The 23,585-nt window shown below is 39.7% G+C and overlaps 2 protein-coding genes across 2 annotated transcripts in view; both read left to right on the forward strand.

Annotated features, from left to right (window-relative positions):
- The first annotated feature begins 34 nt into the window (after positions 1-34).
- On the forward strand, positions 35-16,484 carry MPHOSPH10 (M-phase phosphoprotein 10). The gene is made up of 11 exons (XM_012764611.3): positions 35-446; positions 2,092-2,767; positions 3,109-3,266; positions 4,024-4,195; positions 6,259-6,400; positions 7,283-7,350; positions 8,664-8,801; positions 11,895-12,005; positions 14,328-14,435; positions 15,556-15,786; positions 16,237-16,484. The coding sequence occupies exons 1-11, from the start codon at positions 358-360 to the stop codon at positions 16,384-16,386; spliced, it is 2,043 nt and encodes a 680-aa protein (XP_012620065.1). The 5' UTR covers positions 35-357; the 3' UTR covers positions 16,387-16,484.
- Positions 16,485-19,571: 3,087 nt separating this feature from the next.
- The window catches only part of FAN1 (FANCD2 and FANCI associated nuclease 1), a 35,075-nt gene continuing 31,061 nt past the window's right edge, over positions 19,572-23,585 (forward strand). The window contains exons 1-2 of the mRNA XM_012764617.3: positions 19,572-20,070; positions 20,593-21,993. Of these exons, the coding sequence (XP_012620071.2) occupies positions 20,748-21,993 (1,246 nt within the window). The 5' untranslated portion in view covers positions 19,572-20,070; positions 20,593-20,747. The remainder of the gene's footprint in view (positions 20,071-20,592; positions 21,994-23,585) is intronic.

A 23,585-nucleotide genomic window follows, 5' to 3' on the forward strand; every position in this document is an offset into this window, starting at 1 on the left:
GCTGAGTTTCTGTTACAGCACGACGTTGTCGAAGCCACTTACTTTAAAGGAGAAACTTAAAGCCAGGACGCGTCACTCTTTATGGGCCCCTCAAGCCTACAAAACAGAAAGTTCGGAGAATGTCCACAGGCACTTGGGCCGACCCGCGGCCCTTTTCAGTTTCCCGCCCCGCCCCTCTACGCAAGCCCAGTGAAAGCTCTCGCGTTGCCATTGGCTCCGGCTGGGGTGGGTCCGGAACCTTTGTGCAGCGGAACTTTCGGCTCCGACCTCCAAGTTGCTCTAGGCGCGTCTTTGCTGCGCGGTTTCCGGGCGACTTTTCTTTCACATGCGTAGCTGCGACCGGAGCTGCTGACAGCCATGGCTCCGCGGGTCTGGCGTCGGCGCACTCTGGAGCGGTGTCTGAAGGAGGTCGGTAAAGCCACCGACCGGCCCGAGTGCTTCCTCACGTAAGTGCACAGATCCCCGGCTCCGGGTGCGGCCTGGGTCTCGGGTGGGCTTGAGTTGCAATCTGGAACTGGGAGGCCCGGGCGGGAGATACGGGAAGTGTAGGGCGCTTTTCCCCAAATGTCAGTTTACCCTCCCCTAGAATTTTAAAAATTATTAAAATCTGTATGGTGTAGCTCTCCCAGTTGTGTGGTTTTGAAATCGAACTAAGCTCGGTTGTTAACGTTCTGAGGCCTCCCTTGAAGCTTGTGCATCCCCCATTCCTCTACACACAAAGTATGTTGGTTGCTGTTTCTTCCCATGTGCCCCTAAAGCACCCAATGCTTACCTGTCATCACACTTTATTGAAAGTATGAACTTGTCGCTTGTCTGTCCACCCCCACGACTAAGCTTCTTGAGAATTAGAACTGCCTTTCGTCTCTCTTCCCAGCACAAGCGATTCCTACGTATTTTGTTAAAGAACTTCAAATATGGTCTATAAAATTACGACTAAGATTTATATTTCAAACTTTGACCTCACCCTTGAGCTCCAGGCTCACAGCAACTACAGACTATCTGAGCTTAGTTTGATTTCAACAGCACACAACTGGGAGATCCACAATATACAGCTTTTAACACTTAAAAAAATCTCGATACTCAGCATCTCAAATTCACTGTGTACAAAATAGAACTGTTGTTTCTAATTACCCACCTGTACTGTCTGCCCTCGCTGAAGTCGTTTCCTGTGCTCCACCACCCAAGCCTTCCTCAGTAAATGGCACTTATGTCTTTCCAGTTGCATAGACATCCAGCTAGGCTGCTTACTTGATGTCTTCATTTTTTCTTAGCGACCTTTTCAGGTCTACTCCAGGTCTATCTATAATTTGAATCCCCTGCTTCTCAACGTATTCACTGCTCTGCATAAATCACCATCATCCTTTGCCTGGAATGCTGCATCAGTTTTCTAATCACCCCACCTTCAATATTCTTCTATAGGCCATATTTCCAAAGTGTAAGTCATCATTTCATCCCTCTGCTTAAAACCTTCTGATGTTTCTCAGTACTCTTAAAATGACGAATTCTTTCCCTGAGCCTGGCTTGATTTGGCTCCCAGCAGCCTCTCCGGTCTCCCCTTCTGCCTCCTCCACACTCCAGCCATGCTGACTCTTCTGTTCTTTGAGTTCATCAATCTCTTTTACGTCTTGGAGAATTTGTTTTTCTGCCAGGAATACACGTTACTACATCTTTGTAAGACTGTCCCCTTATCTGAAAGTCTTATCTTAGATGTCACATCAAGAGAGATTTTCCTTGACCACTCCAGCCAAAGCAAATGTTGACCATTGACTGACTGAATGAAAGGAGTGGTATAAAATGTAGCAGAGTTGAGAATTTAAGGCCTATTCACTGTATAGCTCTACGCAAATAGATTTGTAATGGTTTTCCTACCTAAAATCTATACAATATATTTAGATACTTAGCTGAGAGTTTTATATATCAGTGTGGCTAATCAGCAAAATAATACATTGTTGGGGGCCAGAATCTGTACTCAAAATTGGCACTTCTTTCAAATTTGATTTTGCACAAGAGTTGGGCTTTTTATTCTTTTAATTCAGTACTATGAAATTATTACCCATAATTCTAAATCTCATTTAATTCCCCCCCCAATAGGATTCAAGATGGATTAGCATCAAAATTTACTTCTTTAACAAAAGTACTTTATGACTTTAATAAAATACTAGAGAAGGGTAGGAGCCATGGGAGTCCTTTACGGAAACTTGTGATAGACAATTTTGATGATGAGCAGATCTGGCAACAACTGGAATTGCAGAATGAACCAATTTTACAATACTTCCAGAATGCAGTTAGTGAAACAATTAAAGAAGAAGACATCAGTCTTCTCCCAGAGAGTGAAGAACAAGAGTGTGAAGAGGATGGTTCGGAGATGGAGGCTGATGGCCAGGAGGACCTAGAACAAGTTTTGGAGCAGGAAGAAGCATCAGACATAGATGCTGATGGTCCTAAAGAGGATGAAAGAGCTAAAAACTCAAATAAATTTGATCTGAGGAAAAGCCCAGTTTTTAGTGATGAAGATTCTGACCTTGACTTTGATATCAGCAAATTAGAACAGCAGAGCAAGGTACAAAGCAAAGTGCCTAAGAAACCAAGAGAAAAATCCATAGTAGATGATAAATTTTTCAAACTATCTGAAATGGAGGCCTTTTTAGAAAACATAGAAAAAGAAGAAGAACAAAAAAATGAGGAGGTGGATGAAGATATTGATTTTTTTGAAGATGTTGATTCTGATGAAGATGAGGGAGGACTATTTGGAAGTCAAAAACCTAAGGTAAAGTTTTGAGGAAGGAGAAAGAGTACTTTCTTCCTTCTCAAACTAGGTCTTTTTTCTGTTGTTCTAGGAGAGAATTATAGTTAGAAGATTTAGAGTTGTGGAATATTGTGCTCTATTTTATCAGTTATAAATGAATCTATATTTAAATTCAGTTTATTTTCCAATTCTTATAATTGTATGGTAGTGTTACTGGTTGCCGATTTTCCTTAATAACAGTTTTTGGCTTGTAGTGTTGAAGTTGGAAAATGATGTATATATACAATACACATACAAATAGGTGCATGTTTTAATGTATTTTTCTATCCTTAATTAAAATTAAAAAAATTTTTTTATTTTAGTCAAGTAAAAGTTCCAGAAACCTGAAATACAGAGATTTCTTTGATCCAGTTGAAAGTGATGAAGACATAGCAAGTGCTCATGATGATGAGCTGGGTTCAGACAAAGATGAGGAAGAAATTGCTGAAGAAGAAATAGAAGAACTAAGCATTTCTGAAACGTAAGTATTTTGAATTATCTTTTACGTTGTAAGCTGGAGTTGTGCATTCATAAATATGTGCTCATAGTTGTCAAATGTGTTTATCTTAAGAAATTAGATTCTCTAAGATCAGATAGTAGAGTTTTCTTTCTTTCTTCCTTTCCTTTCCTTTCCTTTCCTTTCCTTTCCTTTCCTTTCCTTTCCTTTCCTTTCCTTTCCTTTCCTTTTTCCTTTCCTTTTTCCTTTCCTTTTTCCTTTCCTTTCCTTTTTCCTTTCCTTCTTTCCTTTCCTTCTTTCCTTTCCAACAGGGTCTTGCTCTGTCACCCAAGTTGGAGAGCAGTAGCACAACCACAGTTAACTGTAACCTTGAACTCCTGGGCTCAAGTGATCCTCCTGCCTCTGCCTCCTGAGTAGCAGGGCCTATACAGGTGCATGCCACCATGCACGACTAATTTTTTTTCTTTTTTGTAAAGACAGGATCTTGCTATGTCAAGACTGGTCTCAAACTCCTGGACTCAAATGATTCTCCTGCCTTGGCCTCCCAAAGTGCTAGGATTATAGGCATGAGCCACTTTGGCTGGCCTATTCTATTACTTAACATAGCATTTCACCTAAATAATTCCTTCTGTTGTTCCTTAACTGAGTGACTTTGGAAGTTCTGACTATTTGGTTGCATTAGGTATATAAAAGAAGAACTTTGTTAACGGAAAATTTGTTTCCTTTTGTTTTTCTAATGAAAAGTAGTATATTTCCTTTTATAAGTATTTTAATGTTGTAGGGATGAAGATAATGACTTTGAAGAAAATGAAGATGATAAACAACATAAAGAAAGTTTGAAAAGAGTAACCTTTGCTTTGCCAGATGATGAGGAAACTGAAGATACAAGTGTTTTAAATGTAAAGAAAAATTCTGATGAAGTTAAATCCTCTTTTGAAAAAAGACAGGAAAAGGTAATTATTAGGAATTTAAGGATTTTTTTATATGCTTAACATGACTGTGGAACTCAGGCTATTAACTAATCTACTCACTTTTTCTTGTTGGAACTATTAACCTTTTTTTCTCCCATCTGTTTTTTGTGAGAGGATATTAACCATCTTTTAAAAACAAAAATCTTGCTTCTACTCTCTGTAAAGCACACTGTATAGAGATGCCATGTGGAAAGCATCTAATCTGCAAAAATCAGTGCCTGTATCTCCCGCCTTATGGCTTTCAATTTGGGGCCTGTGTGTAAAACAGTTGTTTGTTTTCTCTGTCCCTAATGTCTTGATATGTATGGCATGTGTCTCCTAGTAAGCTGTGACCTTCTTGTTACTGTTTCAGCTGCTCTGCAGCACACTGCTTTTCTCTTTAAGGTACTTCACAAATGATTTTTGTGAGTGCCACATAGCCTGAATTTTAATTAATACCATCTCAAACACATCTTCCAAAGTTGATAAAAATTATTTCTCTTTGACCTGATTTGAGACAAATGAAATGTCACTTAATTTGAATAGATGTAGTCTGGCTCCAATCATTTGGCTCTATCATTTATCCACCCTAACATTATATCACACAATTAAAAAAGAGAATAAGCACATAACGAAAGATACCAAGTATATCAAAAGAATTATTTAAAAAATGAGAATCTGTATTAAAGTCATGATTATCAGATTGTTCCCTGAAGATAAAGTCTAAAGAAATAAAACACCATAAAAGAAAGGAAACTTGTCAATGAGTGAGTGTCCTCTCATCTCATTCCTCTTACGCTCTTCACCCAAAAAAGAAAGGTTTAATTTTACTGTGAGATTATATCAAACCTTCAAGAAATAGGTAGTTGATTATAAACTATTTTCTTATGAAATTGTTATAACATGAAAACCTAAACCTGACAAAGGTAGCATTAAAATACACACATGATACACACATACACACGCAAAGTCTCATATATGAATAGTGATGAAAAACTCCTAAGTAATACAACGAAGAAATAATGCCACACACCCAGGTAGGCCTCATTCTCTTGATTCAGTATTAGGAAATTGACTAATAGAATTCTTGGTTTTAAGAGGTTAAAGATGAAAACCATATGGTTACCTCTATATATGCCAGAAAAGCATTCGATGAAATGCAGTATCCATTTCTAATTTTTTTTCACTCTGTGTATTAATAGAATATAAATACATGTAGCCAAAAGCTGCCATCATGCTTAATGGTGAAATTCTAGAAACATCTCTTTAAAATCCCAAATAAAACAAAATGTTCACTAAGATAATTACCACTGTTATTTAATGTTTTTTTAGAAGTGTTAGCCAGTGCAACTACAATAGAAAAAGATAAGAGATAAGGAAAACTAAAATGAAAGCATTAATAGTTGGAGAAGATACTGAAAAGCTATTAGGAAAATAAGAGAATTCTGTAAGGTGGCTGAAAAAGCTGGCATTTTATACACTGAGGTCATGATTGTTGTCTGGAAGTTAGAGATAATTAGGAGTAGAGTGTGGAGTAAAAAGGGTCAGGCTCCATCAGATACTAATATTCTAATCAAAAAATTTCTATAGGATGCACTAATAATTAAAATTGATAGTAGCTTGTGACTAGGTAAATTATTTGAATAAAACTGGGCTTGGAGGCACACACCTGTGCTCCCAGCTACTCAGGTGGCTGAGGCAGGAGGATTGCTTGAGGCCAGGAGTTTTAGGTCTTAGTGAGCTATGATCATACCAATGTACTCCAGCCTAGAGGAAGGTGGGAAACCACCCTGTCTCTTTAAATAAAAAAAGAAAGAAAAAGAATAGAGCCCAGAAATAAACCCTAATGCTTCTGGGGGAACTTGGTGTATTATAAACATGACAATTCAAATCAATGGGGAAAAGAGGTCATCTGGAGCTCACCCTGCCTCAGACAACAGGAATAGGAAGTCATTGGCATAATAAACGGGTGGCAAGAACAAAACAATTATATCGAGGAACAATACATTTCTTGCTTTCCTACTTTTTAAAATATTATTTGCTTAACTCTTTTGTCTCCTTCTTAGATGAATGAAAAAATTGCATCTTTAGAAAAAGAGTTGTTGGAAAAAAAGCCTTGGCAGCTTCAAGGGGAAGTGACAGCACAGAAGCGACCAGAAAACAGCCTTCTAGAGGAGACCCTGCACTTCGACCATGCTGTCCGAATGGGTATGTGCCTGCTGGGCTTCTATGTAGTCTTCATTTCTGTGCTTTTTCTATGGTTCCATTTCATAGAAAGATTTGGTGTGATGTTTCTTTTTCCCCAACATTTTATTTTAAAAACTTCCAAACATACAGAGAAGTTGAAAAAATAGTACAGTGATCATCTATATGCCATTCAACTGGATTCACCACTTGTTAACATTTTGCCATGTTTGCTTTCTTTCCCCCATGTATGTATGATTGTGTATGTGCCCCTTTTTTCCCTAATTCATTTCAAAGTAAGTTGCCAATATCATGACACTTCATTTTAATGTACTTTTACATGTATCGTCTACGACCTAGGACATTCTCCTATATAACCACAACAGCATTAATCCAGCTAAGAAATTTAGCATCGATACACTAATGATACCTAATGTATAGTCCATAATCAAATTTCTTGTAGTGATCTGTTTACAAGGCTTGTATGCTGTCACTGTCCACTGATTAAATTGCTGACTCCAACCCACAACCCTGCTCATCTCATTGAACTCTTTCTTGTGCATTAAGTCAAAATGAGTTTTCATTCTGTTTCTGTGGAAGAGAGAATGGAAAAGAGGGGAAGAGTTCCCATGTACCTGGGATAAAAATATTAGAACATACTACTATTAGAACATACTACCATTCTAGTTTTGTGGTTCTCAAACTTAAGGAAGTATCAGAAGGCTTATTAAAATACAGATAGCTGACCACCTTCCCCACTTTCTGATTCTGTAGGGTTGGTGCAAGAATTTGCATTTCTAACAAGTTCCCAGGTGTTGCTGATGCTGTGGTTCCAATGACCACAATTTGAGAATCAGTGGTCTAGTGTATTATCTACCTAATGAATACATGTTGGATTTCCTTTAGCACCTGTGATTACAGAGGAAACCACCCTTCAACTAGAAGACATCATTAAACAGAGGATAAGAGATCAGGTCAGTAAGAATTACATTTAATTTAAATGTCATTGAAATTTTTAGAAATAATATGAGATTATTTTGGGAATAGGACTCCTCTCTTTATTTTCACTTAATGTTCTTCACTTAATAGCCTTAAGTCTAGGCTAAGGGTATCTTCATATTTTGTTTTGTGAGGTGTGTCTCTTCACCAGTACCAGGAAAGATAGGCATTGTGCCCCAGGAGAGAGGGAGAGCCAGAAGCCATTGCTAGTATTCTCCCTCCTGTGTCTTGTCTTCTGGGTGGTGTGATGAAGCTGATGACTGGCTTGCCATGGTCACACATGGAACCCTTGGTTTTAGACACAGTATCTCATGTGGTAGATCACATAGTATGTGTGTCTTTGTTTTCTGTTGCTTATAAGAGAATATCTGAAACTGGATAATTTATTTAAAAAAGGAATACCATTATGGAGGCTGAGAAGTCCAAGGTCAATGGGCCATATCTGGTGAGGGCCTTCTTGATAGTGGAGACTCCCTGCACGGTCCTAAGGCAGTGTAAGACATCACATGGAGGGCGGCTGAGCGTGCTAACATGCTAGCTCAAGTTTCTCTTTCTCTTCTTAAAAAGCCACCAGTTCCCCTCCCATGATAACCTATTAACCCATAAATGGACTAATCCATTCATGGGGCAGAGCCCCCATGATTTAATCACCTCTCAAAGGCCCCATCTTTCAGTACTGCCATATTGGGGATTAAGTTTCAATATGAGTTTTGGAGGGGACATTGAAATCCTAGCTATATAATAGTACTGCAGTTTTAAAAACATTTTCAAATGTTGAAAATCTAGCAAAGAGTTTTGTTGAAGAATGCATCTGATTTTGTAAACTTAGAGTAAAACTTAGGTATATGGCATGGATGGTAAGAGATGGCTTTATAAAATGTGTATATAATATTTATCCACACTTCTGTGTCTCAAGTAGAAAGGGTTTGAAGTTTGGGTACTATCCACAGAGTATTTTACAATTTGGAGTGAAACAAGGTAAACATAAGGCTTGACTTTTAAACAAACTTTCATGGGAAAATGTGGGATTAAAGTTGGTAACCAGAAGAAAGACTCATTTAAAGCAAAAACAGAAAAGAATATTTGAGTAATGCCCTCTTTGCTATTCATAATGTTTATTCTTTGTGACTTGAATAGTCATTTCAGAGGTTGAAATAATTACTTTCTTTTTGCTGTAATTTGCTTACTCTGAAATAATAAATATTTCAGATGAAGATTCTTAAGGTGAAACTAGAAAATAAATTATAGATTTTGTTAACTTATGTCCTACCTGCCCTTTATATTTCAGGCTTGGGACGATGTAGTACGTAAAGAAAAACCTAAAGAGGATGCATATGAATATAAAAAACGTTTAACATTAGACCATGAGAAGAGTAAATTGAGCCTTGCTGAAATTTATGAACAGGAGTACATCAAACTCAACCAGGTAAGGAAGCCTGTAAGGCAAAACCATTATTACTAAAGAAATAAAAGTAGAGAACTAGGCTTTTCTTGACTATTGAAATCATGAAACAGAAATCTCAAGCTCTTTGGTCACTTTGTTAACTGAGAGACAGAGCATGTTAGGAAGAGAGAGTTTATAATATTCCCACTGAGTGTGAGGGGGTGGGAAGGTATTACTTTGCAATTAGACATTGACACTTTTACAACTGGTTAATTAACTTTCAAGCAATTTTTGTAGTGCTATAATTTGAAAATCATTCCTCATTGATGTTTTGAAGTTCCTGGTATATTTTATATGATTATGAATTCATTCTGATTTTTAGGTCTGATTTTTATTCTGCTTAAATTCTAAAAGAAATCTCTGGTTAAATATCAGCACAAGGTCATATTCCCAAGAATATCATATTCCGATATAATAACTGAATTATTCCTTCGCATTTGATATATTGGGAATGTGGTCAGGATGAGATGTCATTTTTATTCTACAAAAGCCATTTAAGATTCCTGGCAGATTTTGTTAATGAATGTTACTCAGGCAGCAACAGCAAACAGTGCCCTGAGGCCACAGTGAAGTCCAAGAACTGAAAAGATTTGAAGTAAAGTTTTTCTTCCTGGCTGTCTTGCAACCCAAGGTGGTAGCTGAAGGTTGACATCAACCAGCTTCACTTGATGTCTGTTGAACATCTCCTGGCTACTATGAGGGGATTTAGTAGGTATGCAAAGTATTTAGCAACCATGAAAGTTAAAAATTATTAATAAATATTAATAAATATTATTAATGTGACAGTTTGTGCTAGCTCTGTAAATGTTAGTGTTATTTCTCTCAGAAGTCAACAGCCAGTTCAGAAATTTTTGAGTTTGGAGAATTTTTGAGTATCTTAATTACTTGGAGTTCTAGTATTTTAATTAGCTAGGCTACTTCTGAAATAAGATGATGGTAGACAGCCCATGAAGGAGCCTTTAGTCATAGTTGTATATGTAATATGGATCAGAAAAATGCCGTATATCAGATAATTGATTTCACAGATATTATTTCCTAGAATGAAGTGAAAAGACATGTAAGAGCCCTTACAATCCAAGAGGGTATTTGGATAATTTGATGATGTCTATATTAACACTTAAGTTCTTTCTGTATTTTCTTTCTTATGGGTGTGAGATTTACATGACATAAAATTAACCATTTTTAAATGAATAAATCAGAAACATTTATTTAGAACAGTGTTGTGCCGCCACTACCTTTAGTTCAAAACATTTTATGGCCCCACAGTAAAACCCCATACCCATTAAGCAGTTGCTCCCCATCAGTCCCTTGCTCCAGCCCCTGACAATCACCAATCTGCATTCTATCTCTATGCATTTGCCTATTGTGGATAATTCATATAAATGGAATCATACAATATATGTGACCTGTTTTTTTTGTTTTGAGACAGAGTCTCACTTTATCACATGGGCATGAGGGTAGGGGTCTGCTTTTAACTCACTGAAACCTCAAACTCGTGGGCCTCAAGTGATCCTCCTGTCTCAGCCTCCCAAGTAGCTGGGACTATAGGCACGAGCCACTATGCCTGGATAATTCTTAAATTTTTTGCAGAAACGGGGTCTAGCTGTGTTGCTCAGGCTAGTATTGAACTCCTGACCTCAAGTGATCCTCCTGCCTCAGCCTTCCAAAGTGCTAGGATTACAGGCATAAGCCACTACATCATGCCTAATATGTGACCTTTTGTGTCTAACTTCTTTCACTCAGCATAACGTTTTCAAGATTGTGACATGCATCAGTATTTCATTTCTTTTTTATGGTTGAAATATATTTCATTGTATGTATATATCACATTTTGTTTATCCATCTGTTAATGGGCATTCGGGCTGTTTCTGTCTTTTGGCTATTGCAAATAGTGCTGCGTACATGTATTTGTTTGAGTACCTGTTTTTAATTCTCTTTGGTGTCTACCTAGGACTACAATTGCTGGGTCATATGTTAATTCTCTGTTTAACTTTTTGAGGAACTGCCAAGTAGCTGCCACTGTGGCTGCAGCACTGTGCATTCCTACCAACAATGCACAAGGGTTCCAATTCCTCCACATCTGCTTTTTTTTTTTTTTTTTTTTTTTTTTAATTTCAGCATATTAAGGTACAAATGTTTAGGTTACATATATTGCCTTTGCTCCGTCTGAGTCAGAGCTTTAAGCATGTCCATCCCCCAGATGGTGTACACTGCACCAATTAGGTGTGAATATACCGATCCCCTCCGCCCCCACCTCCCTAACACCCGATGAATGTTACTACTATATGTGCACTTAAGTGTGTTGGTCAGTTAAGTCAGTCAGTACCAATTTGATAGTGAGTACATGTGGTGCTTGTTTTTCTATTCTTGTGATACTTCACTTAGTAGAATGGGCTCCAGCTCTATCCAGGATAATACAAGAGGTGCTAGACCTCCACTGTTTTTTATGGCTGAGTAGAACTCCATGATATACATATACCACATTTTATTAATCTACTCATGTATTGATGAGCACTTGGGTTGTTTCCACATCTTTGCAATTGTGAATTGTGCTGCTATAAACATTCTAGTGCAGATGTCTTTTTTATAGAATGGCTTTTGTTCTTTTGGGTTGATGCCCAGTAATGAGATTGCTGGGTCAAATGGCAGTTCTACTTGTAGCTCTTTTTCAGGTAGCTCCATATTACTTTCCACAGAGGTTGTATTAATTTGTAGTCCCATGTACCAATGCTTTTTATCATTCACTATTCTCCTTTTTTTTTTTTTTTTTTCTTATAGCCATCTTAGTGGGAATGGCTTAGTTCTTGACAGAAGTAAATACCAAGGGAATTAAATTAAGTTCTAAGTGTTAGAGGTAATGGTTGCTGTAGTTCCTAAAATGCACATCGTGTTTTTTCTTTGCTAGGTGCTGGTACCATTGTGGTACTGATACCATTAATTTTGCCTTTGGAATGTTTCTTTGTAGCTAAAGCCTTGGTGATGAGAAACTGGGAAATTCCCTCATTGACTTTAATATTTTGTCCTGTGATATACATTAAGCTGTTTAGTCTGATGTTGTTGAACTTACTTCCTAAGCAAAAAACAGCAGAGGAAGAAAATCCAGAGCATGTAGAAATTCAGAAGATGATGGATTCCCTTTTCTTAAAATTGGATGCCCTCTCACACTTCCATTTCATCCCTAAACCGGTAAGTGTGTTAGCAGTTCAGTGTGTAGATAAAAACAGATGTGACCTTAATAATTCATTAAGCTTTTATGAGATTAGGTCTTTATTTGTTTTCAGGATACTAACCTGCAGTAATTCCTTGTAAATTATGGGCAGTGTATCTGTGAGCAAGGCTCACTTCTGGTCCCCTGACAATTCTGGTTCTCCCCTGCTGATCCAACCTGATATCCACTGGGACCCTGCTAGACCCTTAGCCACAAAGACTCCTTTCCTCTCCCTGTCGGTTTTCTGTTGCATTTTCATTGTATGATGGGTTTGGAGACATATGGGTATCTATATCTGGCATTTATTGAGTACCTCCTATGTCCTTTACATACATTAACTCTTAATGACAAAAACACTGTGGCAGATGTTTTTATTCCATTTTGCAGGTAAGGAAACCAAAGTTTGGGAGGTCAGAGATGAAGAACTAACTCTAGGGCATGCTCTCTCCATTGCATGATGTTCCCTTGGCCAAACCCATATTCTCAAATGCTCTCCCTTTCTGTCTGTTGGCTGTCAGCCAGACGTGACTCAGTACGTGCCCACTCGTTGGAACTTCATCTCCTCCTACTCACCACCTTCTATGAACGCATAAACCTTGCTTGCACCATCTTTTAGTACTTGCTCACTTCTTGCCATTTGGTGTCTGTGTTGTCTAAAATAGAATGTTGTGAATTAAGGACTATTCTAAAAGTTGGAACCTGAGTCTAATTCTGCTCCTAATGAGCTTTATGATGTAGGCAAATTGCTTTACCTTTTATCTGTGCAGAAGTGATCTCCAAGATACTTTCTGATTAGCTGATGGTTAGGTGATTTTTCCAATGTATTTGTTTTCTTAAACAGACAATAAGCTTCTATCACCTATTTCCTATTTTGTGAGGTAGGTTTGTTTGTTTTTTGAGATGGGGTTTCATCCTGTTGCCCAGGTTGGAGTACAGTGGCTTTTCTTTTAGAGACGGGAATCTCATTGCCTAGGCTGGTCTCGAACTGGTCTCAAGTGATCCTCCCACCTCAGCCTCCCAAAGTGCTGGGATTGTAGGCGTGAGCCACTGTACCTGGTCTGTGTGTGTGTGTGTGTGTGTGTGTGTTTGTGTGTTAATCGAGTTGTAATTACATGAGAGTAAGTTTTGATGACAGAATCATCTTTACATTCCCAAAGTGCCTAATGTGACTTGTGTAAAATAGATGAAGAGATGCATGGAATTACTCAACTCCTCTTGGCTAGCAGGTCTTGCTGTGAGATAGTCTTACTCATGTGAAGGACATGAGCCCTGCCCAAGCCTTACCAGGCCCTCTGTGATCTGGATTTTCCCTCCCTTTTGGTCTCCCTGGCTTGCTCCTCCTGGCCACACTGATCTTTTGGTTCCTTCAGTGGGCTAAGTCCCTTCCTCATACTTGCTGTGTTCTTGCTGTGGCCAAAAAGGCTGCCCTTCTGTTCATGGCTAGCTCCTTAGCACTCAGGCTAGATACCTCCCCACTCCTCACAGACATTCCCTGGCCCTTCACCAAGTGTGGCCTTCCCCTTCGTGTGTCAGTGCTTGGTTTCTTTTCTTCATAGCACCACAGTACATTTGTAGTCATTGGCTAGTTGTTCATTGCTCTCTAATCATCAAGTGGCATAAAATGTGTGTGCTCTTCCATAGCCTGGAGCCTGACATGGGGAAACCCTCAGACATTCTTTGGAATCTTGGGAAGTAAGGAGTGAATGTGTTTGTTTTCACATTCCAAAATTTAAAAGCCTTTCATTTTCCTTTTAAGAAATGTAGAATTGTTAGTATAGGTTCCCCGTGCTTTTTTCATATTCATGTTGTTATTTCACACACCATTTGTATAGATTCCATTCCCCAATCATTAGCCATCCTTTTTTGTTTTTTGGACTGTCTCCATTTTCTCCATATTTCTCTTTAAATTGTAGAATGGAACACAATGTTCCTTATAAATAAACAGTAAATTGAGAATATTCACATATGTGGCAAATATCAGTAGTATGGGAAGAGAATAAAAGAACTGGTGTTTGAATATGGCAGAAATGTTTTGCAGAAGTGTAGAAATAAGTGCTTTTGGAATAGTTTTGAGACAAAAGACCCTAAAATAGCCAGGTCTCATAGATTCTTGAGGCAGCCTGTGCTGCCCACCAGCACTGCCATCATTCTAGTCAGCTGAAGACTGGCTGTCAACACATCTAGCGTTTTAAATAATCAACAAAGTATTTTATATATTATACTTTAATAGGTTCACAATTAACACATTTTATGTTAGGACCACTTCTGACTTCTCATTAAATGTGTTTTCTCTTTTCTAGGCTGTACCAGAGATTAAGGTTGTGTCAAATCTGCCAGCCATAACCATGGAGGAGGTGGCCCCAGTGAGTGTTAGTGATGCGACTCTCTTGGCCCCGGAGGAAATCAAGGTAAGAAGCTAGTGTTGAAACATTAGGTGTCTGTTTACAAGTTAGCTGATTGTAGCCAGGTCCCCATTTATTTAATGTCATTTTCCTTGAGTTTGTAGTTTTTACCCTAATGTATCTCAGCAGTTTCTAAGTGTAATCAAATAATAATGTTGTAATACTTGAACACCAGTCTCCTATAATCAGGCATTATTATGAGGTGTAAGTTTCAGAATTGTTATAAGAGCAGTTTTTAAATATCCAGTGTCAGTATCTTATTATAATCCAATCTGAATACTAGCAGTGATGTTAGGCTTAAAACAAATTGCTTCTATAGCATATGTATTAGCAATAACTTAATATTAGCATTTCCCCCCAATTTTATCCATGTAATACTTATTAATAATGGAATCTGGGTCTAGATTAGAGCATTTGTATCATGGAAGAAGTTGGATATATGAAATGTGGGCAGTCCCCTGCCTCCTGAACATTGAAGCTCATGCCTTATACAGTAGTAATGGTCTCTACCAGGCCCTAGTCTCCTGGCTGGCTTAGCACCAGGGCCCTGTTTTTCCCTCCTCACTTACTTTGCACTATATCTCTACCCACCCCTTCCATCAGAGCCTCTGCCCTCTCTGTACAGGTGACAGCCCTGGCAGGACAGGCTGGTAGCTGAGGAGAAAAGAGAAAATTGATCCTCATTGGAGAGATGTTTACCTTCCCTCCCTGTGTTACTTGGTCTCTGGGACCCCTGTCCTCAGGCCAGAGGTTGTCTCAGACATGTCCCTGAAGCCCATGCTGGTGTCTAAATGCTGTAGAGGGCTTGCTTCTCTGGTGCTGTTAGCTTGAGGACCCAGCATTCCATGCTGCCATTATAAATTAGTTTGGGAATTGAATCATTGCTTTAAGAGTCTGTGCTGTCAAAAACATATACCAGGTTGTAAAGAGCTGAGTTAACCAAAGCTCTTTGGAACACAAGTGAGGATTGCTCTGCTTCCTGACATACTTGGCCAGAGACATACAGTCCATTAGCTGCCTGCGGCGCGATTTCTTTTGTTCCAGTTTCCTGAGTTGAAGCTAAACTAGATTAACTGTGTTCTTAATTTAGTTAACACTAGTGTTTTGGTGGTTATTTTTTTAATAGGAGAAAAATAAAGCTGGAGATATAAAAACAGCTGCTGAGAAAACAGCTACAGACAAGAAACGAGAACGGAGGAAAAAGAAATATCAAAAGCATATGAAAATAAAGGAAAAGGAGAAGCGGAGGAAACTGCTTGAGAAAAGCAACCCAGAACAAGCAGGGAAATACTCCAAAGCAATAGCTTCAGAGAAGTTAAAACAGCTAACCAAAGCTGGCAAGGCTTCCTTAATGAAGGTAAGGACAAGGGAAGAAAACTGCTGAAGGAGGGACCTTTGCAGAAGGGGATGGCCAGTTTGGGGAATGTCTACTAGACTGAAATGTCTGGGCCAGCTGGCAGCCCACCTGCAGAATTGAGAGGCCCACTGCGGACTGGCTGGAATTGCAGCCTTAAACCCCCTTGAGTTTTTCATGCAGGGTCCTCGTGGTAACATGAGTCCTGGTAGCAGTTTGTCTTCCACTTCCTTCTCCCTTAAATTACAAGAATTGTAATTTGTAAATTGTAATTGTAGCAGCATAGGATGTATAGAATACCTTTATGCTAACTGATTGAATTTTCTGTAATTCTGGTCCTTTTTCATATTTATACTTTTATACATTGTTGTAATCATAACATACTATTATATCTTTGGCTGTTCACTCATAAGCATATTTTATAGCATGAGCATATTTTGTTTTTAATTGCAGGATGAAGGTAAAGACAAGGCCTTAAAGTCATCCCAAGCATTCTTTTCTAAATTACAAGATCAAGTAAAAATGCAAATCAATGATGCAAAGAAAACAGAAAAGAAAAAGAAGAAAAGACAAGATATTTCTGTTCATAAATTAAAGCTGTAATGTGTTTTAAAAGTAATGTAAATATTAATATGTAAGCTTATATTTTGTCATTGTTCTGTTTTATAATAAAAACTCTTGAGAGCCTGTCTTTGCATCGATGGCAGATTAAGAATTCCATGATGTGAAAAGAAAAACTCCAATCGGGGCCGGGCGCCGTGGCTCACCCCTGTAATCCTAGCACTCTGGAAGGCTGAGGCAGGAGAATTGCTCAAGGTCAGGAATTTGAAACCAGCCTGAGCAAGAGCGAGACCCCATCTCTACTCAAAATAGAAAAGAAATTAATTGGCCAACTAAAAATACATAGAAAAAATTAGCCGGGCATGGTGGTGCATGCCTGTAGTCCCAGCTACTTGGGAGGCTGAGGCAGTAGGATCGCTTGAGCCTAGGAGTTTGAGGTTGCTGTGAGCTAGGCTGATGCCACAGCACTGTAGCCCAGGCAACCGAGTGAGACTCTGTCTCAAAAAAAAAAAAAGAAAAACTTCAATCTGTTTAGAAAACCCATCTGATTATCTGATTTTCACTGGGCTCTCCAGGCCCTTTCTGCACAGGCACTGCCTGAGCTGATCCTGCTGCGCTCTCACCATGGCCCGGGCCTATGGGAAGGTCAGGCCAGCTCGTGTGAGTGGGCCGGTGAGCAAGAGCTGGGCTGAAGGCTGAGAAGGGCACAGAGCCAACCGTACCACTCACAACCAGCTGTGCATAGGAGAGGTCCTTGCTCTTTGGGGTCTTGATTTTCTTCTCCCACTGCCCTGTCATCATTTCATAGAACAGTAGCACTTTCATGCAAGTGCCTTACTTTTTTCCCCTTTGAGAATTGATCTCAGGTTATGTGAGCCAAGGCTTAGCGTCAGTTATACAGTACCATCTATAATCAGCTGCGGTGAGGACAGGTATGATCTAGAAGTGAATCTAGAAGCTCGGTGCAGTCAGGAAGGTAGACTGGCATCTGCAGTCTTCTCTAACACCAGGTGCTCATTGTTTCAACCTTCCCATCCAGAGAAAATTGCCTTTTGTCTGATAGGCTCTCAATGATTTGAAGGAAATGCATTAAGCCTTATTCCAGATGGGTAGAGAATGAGGACTAAAAATCAGCCAAAGCAACAAGGAAAGCCTTTCTGGATTTTTATCTCCAGGGGTCAATCACAGTGGCCAAGAAGAACCTAGGGGTTTGCACTCTGCATTCCTGTTTGCTAGTGCAGAGGCTAGCTCTATCTTCTAAATACATCCAGAATATAGCCATTATCAATGCAACATTAGCTCTCTGACCCATGCCATTATCATCTCTCCTTGGATTCCTACATTAGCCTTCTATTTTCCCTGTCCTCTCTCTATGCTTCCATGCTTGTGCACCCCCTCCCCATCATCTGTTCTTAATATGACACACAGAATGGTCCTTTTGGAGCTTGTGCTCAAAATCTTTGCATCTCCCCTCTTCCCATCTCACTCAAAGTCAATGCTAAAACCCACACAGTGACCAGCAAGTCCCTGTATCAGGTGCTAGCAAAGCACAAGCCATAGCTGGATGGCAAGTCAGCCACTTGTTTTTGTAAATAAATTTTATTGGAGCACAACTGTGGGGGCTGGGTCTGGAAAGAAAGGATGGACAGATGGAAAGAATGTGAGCAAGGTGAATGAAGGGTCAGGAGAAAACGTCTGCCTGAAGTTGCTTGTTTGCTCTATGTGAAGGTCAGCTGTTGACCTGTATGGAAGTTGTTAAATTAGCAAACGGCCCTGAACCTTTGCACGTGTCCTTAGAAATAAATATGGGGAGGAACTTAGCTGAGGAGGCCGTTTTCTCCTTTAGATTTTGCTTTCTCACCTTCTCTCTAAACACTATGTGTTTTGAGTTAATTATTCATTCCTTCACTACCAAGCTCAGGAGTGAAAAAGCTGCAACACACAACTACACTCATTTTTTTTTTTTTTGAGACAGAGTCTCGCTTTGTTGCCCAGGCTAGAGTGAGTGCCGTGGCGTCAGCCTAGCTCACAGCAACCTCAAACTCCTGGGCTCGAGAGATCCTTCTGCCTCAGCCTCCCGAGTAGCTGGGACTACAGGCATGAGCCACCATGCCCGGCTAATTTTATATATATATGTCAGTTGGCCAATTAATTTCTTTCTATTTATAGTAGAGACAGGGTCTCGCTCTTGCTCAGGCTGGTTTTGAACTCCTGACCTTGCGCAATCCGCCCGCCTCGGCCTCCCAAGAGCTAGGATTACAGGCGTGAGCCACCGTGCCCGGCCCTACACTCATTTTTTACATACTGTATATGGTTGCTTTCACACTGCAATAGCAGTGTTGCCTAGTTTTGCCAGAGACCACAGGGTCCACAAAGCTTCAAATATTTACTTTCTGGCCCTTTACAGAACGCTGACCCTTGTCCTACAGGATCTGGCCCTGTGCTGATCCTCTCACTCAATTTCTGCTCCAGTCGTCTGGCCTCCTTGAAGTCCTTAGACATCCCCCCTCCCCCCCAGGCAAGCTTCTACCTCAGAGCTTTTATCAAACATGGGATTTTCCCTACCTACAAGTATCTTCTCAACATCCAAACCCTTCCCTCCCTCATGCCTGCTCAAATGTCACCTTTTCAGTGAGGCCTTTCCTTACCACTCTTTCAAGCTGTAATCCCTCATCTCGGCACCCCCCCCCCAAGATGTTTCTGGCTTTATTTCTCTTCTACTTCACTAAATACTCATTTTTTGTATTTTCTTTATCTCCCTCTGCTAGAATGTATCCTTTATGAAAACAGGAATTTCCCACCTTTTTCCTCCCAATTGCTCATTCTGTTCACTGCCATGGATCTTCAGCTTCTAGAACAGTACCTGGAATGAGATAAGCACTCAATATATACTTGTTGAATTTCCTATTCATGTCTTTGCTTTCTTTGGTTTGTTTGTTTATTAATATTTGTTCATTGACATGCACTAATTCAATGCATATTCATGAATAATTACACAGTGCTAGCCACTGTTGCAGACAACAGTGATATATTATGGTAAAAGATAATAAACACAGAGTGCCTGATCTCAAGGTTACCTTCTAGGTCAGCCATGGATATGCTGGAACCAGCTGGTATCAGTGTTCCAGAGCTGATTGCTAATTTCTCAACTGTTAAACAGAGCCATTATTAGAAGTTACATTATATAACCTGACAAAATATAGTAAAAACAAAAGTAATAAATACTCAAGACTTATCACATCCTAATTACTACATTTTATTATTTGCTCTTGATGTCATTTACATGGATGTATCAGATAACTGGTGATCAATCAGTACAGTCTTTTGGAAAGTCTAGCACAACACTGAGCTGTCCCTCTTGCTGATTCCCAGGAGTTTGCTTAAGTAGAGTCCAAGCTATCTTGTTGGTTATAGAAGTTGCCTATGTCTTCTCCCAGGAGGCGGTTTTGCTCCTCCACCAAACAGGTTTAGATTGCTTAACCTTGCCACCCACTGGAAGAGGGGTCCCGTCAGAGTACACAGCAGCAGAGAAGGCGTGCAGGGTCGCACAGGGCGGCCAGCCGTTCCAGGTAAGAGATGCTCAGGTTCCCTCAGGGCTCAGCCCAGCCTTAGCCTTTAACTTGGAAAGGGACGGAGATCGATCACTCGAATCTCCACTTGCAGAGCCTGTGGAATCGAGACGCGAGGATCGGCTGCTAATGCCTGGGAGCTCGGCCGCGGAGCCAGGTGGGAGTCGCGGGGCGGCCGGGCCGGGATCGCGCGGCCGGGCACCGAGGGAGGGAGGGAGGCCCGGGCTTGGTCGCGTGCTCTCCCGGGCCTCGGGTTCGTAGCGGAAGCCGTGGTGGTGACAGCCAGGCTTGTGCACAGATGCACGTGACTTGGGCCTTTCGTCTGCAGGCCTGTGGGGAAAGAATCACCTTGGGATACGCGCGGATAGTCACCATCTCAGGCGGAAAAAGTCACTGATGCAGTGGTCTGGAATAGTCAAATTGTCTCTTTTTAAGAACGGGTAGTTTTAGCTCTTAAAGATATCTTAGAAATCACCCTTACAAGCCCAGCTCCTTCATTTTATGATAAGGAACACACTAAGATTTCGTGCCGAGCTGGTCGTAGACCTTGGTCTCCTGTCGCAAGCCCAGGGTTGTCTCTTCATCCCAGGAGATACTGCCTTTCTGTGTTTTAGAATTTCCCTCCCTTCTTGTTGAACCTATACAAATGTTTTTAATCCACATGTGTTTCATTTTGTAGAAAGAAGAAGTTGTCTAAACGAATAACATGAGGCCAAATAGAATCTCACTTTTGGTTATTGTAAGTCAAGAAAGTAGAAGTAAACCATTGCAATCTTTGACTTGAGGTATCCTGTGTTTTATTATTTGCAACACCCAGTTTTCCTTATACTCATAATGTCGGAAGGGAAATCTCCTGACAATAAAAGGCCTCGTAGAAGCTTATCAATCAGCAAGACTAAAAGAAAATCATCTAATTCTATAATTTCATTTTTTAACAATGCACCACCTGCTAAACTTGCATGCCCCATTTGTAGTAAAATGGTGCCAAGATATGACTTGAACCGGCACCTTGATGAAATGTGCACTAACAAGGATGATGTTCAAGTTGATCCAGTGCAGGTTGGCTTAAAGAATTCAAATATGTCCACAGTAGATTTAACCACTGTTGTCTTAGAAGATGCAACACCAAAGAAATCATCACCACGAAAGACAGATTTAATCCCTGGCCAAAGCAATTCAGCAAAAATGGCCATAAAACAGCAGAGCAGTCCCTACTTTAAAAGTACTGGTGGCCTGGCGTGCAAGAATCAAGATGAGCTGAGAAATCATAGTGTGAAAATAATTTCTTTGGGAAGCCTGTCATCTAAATTGTCCAGAAAATACACAAAGGCTAAAAAATCAATAGATAAGAATGAGGAATTTGCCAGTCCTAGTCCACAGAGTTATGACTCCACAGTTGTCAGGAGCCTGGTTGATAACTGTTCAGAAATTGAGGACAAGGATCAAATTTTGGAAAACAGTTCTCAAAAGGAAAACATGTTTACGTGTGATTCTCCAAAGGAAGAGAATATTCCTGAACACATAGTAAGAGGCAGTAAAATAAAGGAACCTGAAAGCCAAAAGGAATGTGGGAAATCAGCCCTCACCTCTGACTTCTCACATAGTAGTCCTTTGTTATTTTCACTAGATTTAACTCTTGGGAATAAATTAAAGTCTACTTCAGAAGACAGTCTTGTAAGGCAAGAGAGTATCACAGGTGCGGATGGTAAAGGTGTTGAAAAGTGTGAGGCATGTAGTTGTGAAGAAGTAAAAATGACTGTTGCTTCAGAAGCTAAAACACAGTTGTCACATTCAGAGGCGAGCTCTCATAGTTCTACAAATGATGCTTCTAAATGGAGTAACACCCAAGAGCTTCCTCTGAAAGGTGACAGTGACTTGAATGAAATCACTTGCAGTATTCCCCTGTTGCAAGAGTCAAGCTGTGATGGTCCTGGTCAAACAACTCAAATGCTACCGAGTCATCCATACTACCTTCGGAGCTTCCTTGTGGTGCTGAAAGCTGTACTTGAGAATGAAGATGACCTGATGCTCTTTGATGAACAGGAGAAGGGAATTGTAGCTAAATTTTATCAATTGTCAGGTATCGTAAGCCTATTTGCTTTCGAGTTTTTGTTTCTCTTTTGCTGTCCTGATTGGGGTGTAATGTGATGGGTGGGCTGTAATCTGATGACCACCAGGAGTCACTGTGGTTTTGTAAGTCTTCTGTGGGAGTGCTCGTGAGAATCTGAGCTACTACAGGTTTGTGTTGAGAAGGATATGCACAGAAAAAAGATGAGATTTTGTTTCTGGTGATGTCTACTCTTGCATGCTGCACTTTGGTTAAAATGGAAGCAGCTGTTTTTCCTTTATAGCTGTATTTGATGGTTAAATAACAATCTTTTCCAGATTAAAAAATACAGTGTGACTTAGAAAAGTATACTTTGCATTTTGAGAATGTAATCAAGCTTACTGTTAGGTTGTTTTGTTATTTTCACACACCAATTCCTAAAAAAAAAAAAAAGTAAAATAAAATACAAGAAAAAACCACCCAACCTGAGCCATATTTTCTTTCCCCCGGCATTTTGAATTCATGGACTCTGTCTTTTAAGGACAGGGTGTGGAGGAAATGGAAACTTTCAAGCTTAAATTGGTTCATTTAAAAATGTTAGTCTATGCCTCAAGTCCTTGGCAGCCAGTGGTGGCTCTAAACCAGTAGTCCAGGTTTGGAGCAAAAGCCACCCTTGTGTCACTGCACTATTAATCCAGAGGGCCATGATGGCTCTGTGGAACTGACCCCATGCAAAGTAGGAAAAGTTTACTTAGCTTACTTGGTGGCCGCGTTGTCCTCTAGTAAAATGTAGCCTTGCCTGACCCCTCAGTAAATTAAAAAAAAGAAAAATCTTGAATATTACTACTATTTAAGATAAAGATTTTTGTATGATATTCATACAGTGGAATTACAGTATTCCTTGGATTACTTTTTAACACATGAGAGATACTTCTCTGGGCACAGTTACGTGATGTATCTGCACAGCTTCTATCTCTACTTGTGCTGTTCTCACCAGAAGATGGACATAATGCTGGCACATGGGCTCTTCTATGCAGAGCAGCCACAGATCTCTACTGATGGCCTTCATGAAAGTATTTGTGGCTCTACGCTTCCATATAATTGAGAAATAGAAACAGTTTCCCTAGTGCAAGTTCTGCATATTATTGTGTCTTGCTCTCCACAGAGAATCAGGTACACTGTGTCTGTGTGGGAAAATAACTATTGCTTATTGGTTTTGGCTTTTTAAAGAAAAAAAATAATAATTTCAAATAAATGTTGGAAATTTAAAAAATACAATTATACCATTTTAGATTTGGCTGAAATTTAAAGATAATGTGAGTAATAGGGAAACTGAGACCAAATAGGTTAATGAAGAAGGTTGGCCAAGATCACTGTCCTACTAAAGCTAGACTTTTTTTTTTTTTTTTGGGAAAATTCTTTTCAGATTATTTTCAACCAAAAATAGAATAATAATGCATATGAAACTAAAAAAGCAGAGAGCAAAATAACTAGAATTCTGGATAGGGCTTTTCTGAGGGAGTAGAAAGGTTGGTGGCTAGAGAACAGGAGAACTTGATTTTAGGAGTTTTAAAATGAGCAATAATCATTACCAATTAGAACTTTTTAAATGTTTTATGCCATAA

Source organism: Microcebus murinus, chromosome 7, assembly GCF_040939455.1.
Source record: "Microcebus murinus isolate Inina chromosome 7, M.murinus_Inina_mat1.0, whole genome shotgun sequence".
Classification (NCBI taxonomy): Eukaryota; Metazoa; Chordata; class Mammalia; order Primates; family Cheirogaleidae; genus Microcebus; species Microcebus murinus.

What these genes read in the sequence shown, in the direction of transcription:
- MPHOSPH10 (XM_012764611.3), top strand. Translation starts at nt 358, where the DNA reads ATGGCTCCGCGGGTCTGGCGTCGGCGCACTCTGGAGCGGTGTCTGAAG. An exon ending in GAACTAAGCATTTCTGAAAC is followed by an intron (nt 3,267 to 4,023) that starts GTAAGTATTTTG and finishes TTAATGTTGTAG; the next exon opens with GGATGAAGATAATGACTTTG. An exon ending in TGGCCCCGGAGGAAATCAAG is followed by an intron (nt 14,436 to 15,555) that starts GTAAGAAGCTAG and finishes TTTTTTTAATAG; the next exon opens with GAGAAAAATAAAGCTGGAGA.